The 9,740-nt window shown below is 32.3% G+C and overlaps 1 protein-coding gene across 1 annotated transcript; it reads left to right on the top strand.

Moving 5' to 3' along the window:
- Nucleotides 1–1,543: 1,543 nt before the first annotated feature.
- LOC108547186 (SUN domain-containing protein 1-like) lies at nt 1,544–4,726 on the top strand. The gene is given in 6 exon segments (XM_017899592.1): nt 1,544–1,645; nt 1,716–1,854; nt 1,929–2,051; nt 3,190–3,305; nt 4,098–4,265; nt 4,628–4,726. Coding segments are annotated over 6 exon segments (747 nt in total).
- Nucleotides 4,727–9,740: the final 5,014 nt, after the last annotated feature.

Here is a 9,740-nt window from a genome sequence, read left to right as displayed (position 1 = left end):
AATATAAAAATATAAAAACATAAAAATAAATCATAGATATAACATGAATATGTAAATTCAAGATTTTTAAATTCTGCGTACGATATTTCCAAGTATTAATTATAACAAATTACACAAACATAAAATTTAAACATTTTTATACGCAAAATAATAAAATAAATAACTTGTGAAGATGATATACGATTCTCTTAAAAACAACTGAAAATACATTTTTATTTTAAATTATACCTATTAATCCACACAACAATTTCCTTCTTTACTTTTATTTTTAAAAAGTGCTTAGAATTCAGTTTTTAAAATTGTACTGTATAACAATAAAAATATGAAAAATTAAAAAAGGAAAGTATGTTTCTTATATAAAATTCATAAAAACAGCAATAAATTCCTTATATAAAAAAAGTTCTTTCAAAATAAAAGTGGTAGAACTTCTGAGATTCTACTCGTCATAATTATTAATCTGAAGCTTAGTTTAAAACCTATCAAACGGAAATTAGCTGCTAACAAATTGAAAAAATTTAATCGAAATTACAAAGCAACCAACTATAGAGTGTCTGTTTAGGTTCTTCAAAAGATCAAACCTGTGATTATGAGTGCGATCCGATGAGCGTTCAAAATACGTACTGCTGTGCAAATGGAGGAACCTGTCCAGCTGTTATATTGAATTCCTCTCGCCACTCTCCTTGGTACTGTAAATTCATCAAACCATTTGTATTTTGCATTATTACGTCGTTATTAGGTACGTTATTTTATGGTTAACTTATTAAGAAACTTATAAATTAATCTGTAATTGGATGATTTTTAAAAAATTAGTATCTCAAACATTACACATATAATTATCGTAGCAATGTATAAATAATTTTGCATTCAAGTTTTTATTAGTACTTCTCATTTTAAAGTATATCAGATGAATAATAAAAGAATACCTTAAGAAATATTTATTAAATTTTTTAATATCTTTTGAAGATGTTTGACGACTTTGTAAATTTGAATTAGGATTGAAGTTTTAGTTACGAGTTTAAAATGTTAATACATTTCGTGTAATATGAATCAGTAATGATTGTTATTACTAATCAATTACACAACTTTTTTATTTTATAAATGCATACGCTATACATTAATGTAAATATAACAGAAAAACAGTTAAATAAAATTCCAATATGTTTTTCAAAATTCCAAATAAAATAACTTAAGAATTAATTTTTTAATTCTTAAATAATATACCTTAAGAATTAATTTTTTAATTCTTAAATAATATACCTTAAGAATTAATTTCCAAAATCTTAAGTAACATAACTTAAATAACATAAATTTTCGAAATCTGAAACTGCACAACTTAGAGGTTAATTTTCTAACATTTAAGTGATATAACTTAAGAATTAATTTTCGAATTTTTAAGCAACATAAACAAAAATTTTGTATGGAAAGGAACGTATTAACAATTATATATATAACTTATATTATAATTTTATACTTAACAATATTTTAAAATAAAAATGAAAAGAAATAACGTGGGATAAAATGCTCTGCATTAAACGTTTCAGCAATGTCCATCTCCCATTTGTGCGACAAATACTCAGCCAATACAACGTTCAAGATAATCAGATCCGACTTGGTGAATCTGCGAACGCATTTAAATATTCTTTCGGTAATTACTGTACCGTTTGTCTTGTACAACTGTAAACGATATTAAAGCACAATTTTAAATGATCGCTTAGATGGAAGTAAAGAACGTAATGGAAACGCGAGACGATTTAAAGAGTAAGTTGAAAGAGATTGGATTCGTGATTCCAAAAATGTCTGAAGCCATTCTGTATTTAAGAAACGAAGTATCCGAGGGTAAAAAAGATATGATGTATCAGTTACGACTTACTTATTGTTCCTTGTCGTATTAATCATAGGCGTTCGTTTACTCAAAATAGGAATGGAACAGCACAAGAAGGCGTTGTTGAAGGCTATGTCCCCGGAAGCCATTCGAGAATTGGTACAAAACGAATTGCAGACGTATGATGCTGATAAAACAGGAAGAACGGATTATGCACTTGGAAATTCAGGTTTCGAATTATTACTGTAGATTATTTCATTCTTATAGTAATTACAGTATTAATGCGGTACAAATATTGGAGATATTTGGCCAAAGCGGTAGAGATGTAAACAAAGAATACTTGGCTAGAACGACAGAGATATGAAATAAGAATGTATGGACCAAATACCGTTGCACAGTGTCCAAAGCTGGACAGTGACTACATAGACGACACAGGGACAGGAGAAGTATTCTGTTCGTTTCGTTTGGTTCTACCTATGCCAGCAATCCTTCTGAAATCCCTACTCCTAAATTTCCGGCAACAAACAGTGACATAGTAGTAGGATAAGTTACGTCGTTACGGTTTTTGTCTTATGTTAATAATTAGTACTGATTCTACGCCTATGGCAATGTTTTGTATCTCTCTCCTTGTGGCTTTATCCCACTCGATTTCAATATTCCGTTCGCCACTATACTATAGGATGCGATAAATACGACACCTTCAGCCAATAAGAAAGATTCCTTTGTCCTGTGTTTATAATCGTATTAGCGGAGACGAATCTGTTATATTGTGACCAATCAGACCCGCATTCCTTCTGTTCATCTTTCCAACTCTGCATAGTTTTGCGAAACGCGTGAACAAAAATTCACATTCATGGTTTTATGTAGTTAAATTTCTGCATAGTATGGAATAAATCTAGCAATAATGAAAAAGAGAATGTGCAAATATATATTATTGAGAAAATGCAGGTAGGAATTAATAAGAATATCGAGTGAAAAATAATTAATAAAATATCGTAATATAGTGCATTATATTGTAACCATAACCATAGTATAATGTAAGTGTTCTCAATCTGGGGTGCGCGAACTTCTAGGAATATTTTTAAAGGAATTTCATATACTTTATGAATACGAAATTTAATGTGTGTATATATGGTTTTATTTTCTTTTATTTTTACTCGTATACTATAACTATAGCGTTATCAACTTATACAAAAAATTTATAAGATACGCAACATAAGATTGAGAAACGGACAGGTTTAGTTACATCTTTATTCAAATATATCCAATTATTTAAGTTAGTGCTCATATTTACTTAGTTATCTCTACTTATCCCTTTCTCATATTTTTATAAGATAATAATTAGAATACTATTGAAATCGTAACAGGTGGTGCGATACTCTCAACGAGACAAACCGAAACGTATTCAGCTGGTGCACCAGTGTTGAAACTTTTTGGAATACCGATTTGCCAGCAACAAAATACACCGCATGCTATACTCCAGGTTATTAAAGATTATTTTTAATGGCACTTATAATTGGTTTGAATCATATAGTGCTCGTAAATTATTCTATTAAACATGAGTCTCCCCCTTTAATGCTGCAATGACATTGTTAATGTTACCTATAGTCAGAGATGTCTGCAAATTAATTTAATAATTTTAAATATTTAACACCATATAATAAAACTGAAAAAAATTATTGACCAATTTTGAATTTCAGTTTAATTCGTTAGCTATAACTTACTATTAATTTTACATTACTAAATTCTATTCAATATTTATTTGATAGATTATTTGAGAGAATTTTAATCTTTTAAAGATTAATCATGAAAAAATGTATTTTAAATTGATGTCATATGGTACTGATTGAGTGTCAATCACCTTATCTCTTTCTAAATATATCAAATTACTGTTTCAGAAGTGAAAACACTTGTATTGACTTCCAGGTTTCAATTTTATAACTGTGCTATATCATTCCAACCAATTAATTAAGGTTATAGTATGTAATTAATTAAATTTAATCTTCTCATCTTATAATTTTTTTTCCTTGTTAGAAATTTCGATAAATTTAATTTTCTATAATACTAATTATTGAATAAATTGTTTTTAAACAGAGGAAAGTAATGAAATTTGAAGAAATATAATGAAAATAAAATTGTTATGAATATAAATACATAAAAATATTTACATATTTGACAAATATTACGTAAAATTATATTATACTGAATTATAACGAATATACAATTAATTTTGATTATTTCATTTCAAACATTTGAATCATTTTCCTTTGTGTAGGCTGGTGTCCTTCCGGGTGAATGTTGGGCATTTAAAGGCAGCAGTGGAAGTGTTGTTATACAATTACTTGGTTTTGTATGTGTGTCTGGTGTAAGTTTGGAACATATTCCACAGTCGATATCTCCGACGGGGGAAACGAGCACCGCTCCAAAAAAATTTTCTATTTTGGTAAATTTTATGTATTTACTACATTTGAACATTTATCCCTCTGTTATTTATTACTTTTATAATCTACCTCACGAAATATTTTTCTGAGATGGATAAAGAACGTTACAATTTATCATCCGAGAAGCTAGTACAATGTATGATTTAAATAAAATTAGGTTTCATTAAATATGAATGAATAAAAAATTTGAGCATTTACTTTGTAAATTATTAACATAATAGTAAAAAAGATAAATAAACAATAAATTATCTTTTAAATAACAATTCAAAACCATTTTCTTTTTAATCACTGATGATTCCAGTGAAAAAATAAATTTGCTATAAATTTATTGTATTATCTAACAATGTGTATCATATATTTTTAGGGCTTAACAAGCGTGGACGATGAAAAACCATTTCTTTTTGGTGAATTCATGTATGATAATACTGGTCCTCCCATACAATATTTTGAAGTTCAGGTATAGTAAGATTTATCAGTTTTATCATGATTTTAAAAATATATCATTTTTAATTTGCAGCATAAATCAAATGAAGCATATGAAATAATTGAATTAATGGTTCATTCTAATAGTGGAAACAATGAATATACATGCATCTACAGAATAAGAGTTCACGGAACCTTAAGGAAGAAAAGTAGATAACTTTTATTAAATAATTATTTAATTATCGTGGATCGAATGTAGAAATTTTGGCATAGCTTTTGCGACCAAAAGGACTGGCTGAGAGGTTGTCGATATAGTGTGTAATTAATAATATATTATTGATTTGGATAAGATTTTCGTATGTAAGGTATTATGTATACTTCATTATATAGTAAACAAAGACATATAGTTCTCGTATTATTATTGTTTTTATTATTATTACTTATGATTAAATATAATTTAATTAAAACAATTGAAAGAATACAATAATAGAAGAAAGTAATTATATTGCTGCTACTATTAAAATTCAGACACAAAAAGTAAATACATATTTCTTTGTATAATACAAATATTTAACATCAAAACATAATATACATTTGCTATTTTTTACGTGGAAAAGTGTTTATCATAAAATAGATTTTGAAGAAAAATATCACAAAAATTACACTTTTTCGCATCTACAATCTTCAAAATTTGTAGATTTGCAACACTCTTTTTAAATAAAATGATATTTTTGAAAAACAAAAAAGCAGTTAGTACTTACAAACAAACTTTATTATATATTTGCCCTTCGAAACAAATGCTTCAACTTTCAAACATTTTCTCTTAGAATTAATACAACAAGGAATAAGATTAATATAAAATACCTAATGAACGTAATTGAATGCTCAAGGACATATCCATTTGATTTTACTACAAATAGGAAGCCTATGTGTCGTGTTACAAATTAATAATTAAATTATGTTATAAACTAAACAATTCCTTTCACAAAATGATCACTCGTTGTATCTACGTAATTTTATTATCATAAAAATGACTACCAAACATAATGATAAATTAACAGTGTTTAACTCGCTCTTTCATTCTACTACAACATAGTGTCTTACTCCATACTACAAAATAACAGTTATCAATACTCACCACGGATAAAACAAACGGGTGGAAAAAGACTAGAATAAATAAAAAGTCATCGAGTCAATTCAACGTAATCGTCATTCAATTTATTACATTTGTACATATTTAGTCTTGTTCTACGCTTCTATCGTCGTGCTTCATCACTTTTACACACACTCGCACGCACGCACTCTTTCTTTCTCCCTCTCTCTCCCTCCTCCTACCTCCGCCATTACTCTTCTCGAATTTCGATCGTACATTCGCGTGGCTAGACTTTCCCAAAAAATTCACGTATACGCACATGTACGCGACATCAGGCAGACAAAAAGGACGCTTCTCGGCGGTCGTATGGACCATGCCTGGTACGTTACTGTTGTAATTAAAATAGCACGATACATCTGAGGGCGGCTAGCCGTTCTTCGTTTAATTTCATGTTTCCATTTTTGTTCTCGGGTTTTCTCTTTCTCTCTCCACGTTTGCTTCCTCGTTCCTCTTATGCTCTTACCACGTTTCCCCCTCCTGTTTTGTCCAATTTTTTTTTTTTTTTTACCTCGCATTGTTTCTGTTCTTATTTTTTATTTTTTGTATTTTTTTTCTCTTTTTGTTGCTTTTCATATTTTGGTTTCCATTTAAATAGACGATTACGCACTGCCTCCTTCAGGAGCGAAGAACAGACTCGAGAGGCACGCGGCAACAAGTACACTGAATAACACGTTTAATAACTCTGATTACGTGCGCGCGCACGATTCATCTCTTGTACTTATTATTCACGTAACTATTTGTATATATACGTATATGTGTGCAGGTATGTACGCATATATGTATATATTTTTCATTTTATTAATTTTATTCACTTATTTCTTGATTTTTTTTTTCATTTTTTTCCTTTTTTGTTTTTGCATTGTTCTAGCGTAGTTCTCCCCTCTCATCGGATTTTCACGATCGCGGATAGAACCTATGCCGCGGTATTGCGCACACACATAAGTAGTTTCGCTTAATTCTGGTTTTATTCATTTTTTTTTTTCTTTTTTTTTTCTAAACTCATTTGCGTCTGTCTCACTAAACGATACACGTGCAGCTGATCGGCGAATTTTCGCGCACGGTCACACGATCATCCCGTGGCTAGAGTAAACTATAATTCGGAGGTCAGTCGTCTAACGCTATCGAGCTATCGAGACTCGGTCGTGGTGCCAGAGAGACGCGCGTATATGTAACCATGTATGTGTACATGTGTATGTGTATTTTTATATATATACGCAATTATATATATATGTATATTATATGAATACATTACAATCTAGTAGTTCTGATTAAAAGGTCCAAGGAAGTCCAATACGCCACGATTACGAATATTATTTCACCCCGATAAACAATGACATTACCCCACGTGACACATTGTTCTCCCTTCTCTTTATCTCCTGTTCTTGCCCTGCTACGATTAATAAATCCCACCGATACTGCTGACTAGAATTCCACCGAAATTTAATTCTGCGCTACCATCTCGAATACGACGATTACAACGATCGGTCAAGTAGAGATCTTCCATCTTAAGTCGTACATAAGTAGTATAGGCGCGATTGTGCGTACGAGATCTACGTTAGACCTTTTAAACGGAGTAAGTTTTGACTATGAACAGTCGATACCGCTACGTAGTTTCGTTTACTACGGGCCGATACCGTGCGATCGATCGATCGATCGAACGAAGAATCCGGCTGATTTATACCATCGTCGTATGTCACGCTAACGATTGTCTCGCTTGTCGAACGATTAACGATTAACAGGTAGTTGGAACGAAACGACCGTTCCACGGCGTTAATTAACAGCTGTCTCGATTAACAGGTTCAACGAGATACACAGAGAAACTATTACTATTATAATGCTGGTAACAGTTCGTTACGCCTATGATTATCGTATCACGTGTGACACGTAACGAGTAAGGCAGCTGGTAATCGATCCAGTCAGAACGGAAATGAGATCGACTCTCTCGATCGATCGATCGATCGTTCGGACCAGTCACGTGACTATCTTCTCTCATATTCGTTTGCAACATCGCGCACAGCGCTCGTTAACGTTTAGCAACCTATGAAACTTCGAGTCAACGAAGAGAAGTCGCCAATTGCCGTTGATCGTTCGAAGCACGGGCACCACCACCGCACGAAGGTTCGTCAACGTTCGTCAACGTTCGTCAACGTTAGAAGGCATAGAATTGTGTTTACTTTACTTCCTCTTTTTTACTTTTAGTTAATTACTTCATTTTTTTATTCTTTTTGCTATTTTTTCTTCATTTGTAATTTGTTGAATTTATCCCCGACAATCGTTAAATATTACCGCACGCGGTAGTATCAAAATAAACCACACCGAGTGTATAGTATAGAATATTCGTAAGTGTATGTATGTACAGTAGAGTTTTTTCTATCGTATTATATATTTGTGTTTTATATTTTCTCCTTACGTCACTCATAGCCCCGCACTCGTCCTCGTTTTATGTTTCTCCCTTTTGTTTTATATTAAAAAGTCGCACTACCATTTATATTTTGTTTCTCTAATTGCTGCTTCTCCTTGTTCTTTGCTCTTTCCTGTCGTCGCTGTTTTCCCTCTGACGTTTGCCATTATTACGTACAACGCTTTTCTTTCTCTCTTTCTCTCTCTCTCTCTCTGTCTCTCTCTCATTTGTTTTTTTTTCTTTTTATATAGGAAATACACTACGATTAAAGTATATCACAGATGTTAACGAGAAGAACGTTCTAGAACGCGAGAAAGAAACGAAGAGAAGGAAACGAAGAGAATATTTCACTCATCGTTAGTCGCCGCAGGATTATCCGGAAGTACACGGCAGCTGGTATCGGCATAGCTTTCCACGAGAACCCGTCGAGTAATACCAATTGACATAGAGATTAAAGATTGTACGAGTTTCAATTTGTATTAAAGATTATCACAACGTCGGAGTTAGTCTTAAGTTCCTAATCGTATTTACTTCGAACTCCGAGCTATCGTCGAGTTTTACATAGAGTTAGCGTGAAAGAGGTGACAAAAATACCATTATAATCGACTAAACTATGAACTGGCTGTTTATTACTTTAGCCAATCGTAACAATATTTGTTCGGCCTCCTCCTCCTCCTCCCCTTTCGACCACACATGTTGGTTCTGAGAATATTTAATTACGAAGCTCTTAACATCTAGTGTTAATACACGATTTCTTTTGTTTTCGCAGCTAAAATCTCCGCCTCGCGATCACGAAAAGACTACGCTACTTTTTATTCTTTTTGTCATTTATATCCCGAAACTGGTTTTTATCTAGATTTTCTGGCACTTCGGTAATGACCATTTGCTTCTTCCTTCTTTTTTTTATTCTTATTTTTCGCATGTTCGTGGTTTGGCACCTTTCGTTCCTCCGTCGAGAGCTACCCACGATCCACCGTGGCTCTCGAAACTCTCCTGCGAACGACACGCGTTATTATTCGACGAGCTGGAGAAAAAGGAAAGGCGAGAAAGTGTGGTCCGATTAATTGCAATTGTCGCGTAGACTCGACAAATTTGTTTTACCTAACGACTACGTAAATTCTCTAATTATCGACGCAGAACTACGTCGTTCTTCATCCTACCAATTCCTACGGATCGACTTCCACGATGTATTTTTAACGGAACGTAAGATCGGTTCCGCTGGCAATAATAGATTGTCATAGGTTTTTCATCTTCTTTTTTTTCTTTTTTTTTGGTTGCTTTCGCTTTTGTTCGTACGTGCGTTAAACTTCGCGCTCACCGCGCACGCGCAATCTCTCATTCGCGTTTTCGCTTTTCTCTCTTTCGTTTACACGCTGAAGCCACAGCTGTTCTAGCTGTGCCCGCGATCGGATATTCTATTATACCTTTAATTTATTACTCTCTGCTTGTAATTCACACGCTCCATCAAGAGCGTGTCATTGAACGTAACATGTCTTTCCC

The sequence above is a fragment of the Eufriesea mexicana genome, unplaced genomic scaffold (assembly GCF_001483705.2).
Source record: "Eufriesea mexicana isolate 0111107269 unplaced genomic scaffold, ASM148370v2 scaffold953, whole genome shotgun sequence".
Lineage (NCBI taxonomy): Eukaryota > Metazoa > Arthropoda > Insecta > Hymenoptera > Apidae > Eufriesea > Eufriesea mexicana.
The sequence above is the reverse complement of the archived record's forward strand: the minus strand, read 5'-3'. Positions and strand labels throughout refer to the sequence as shown.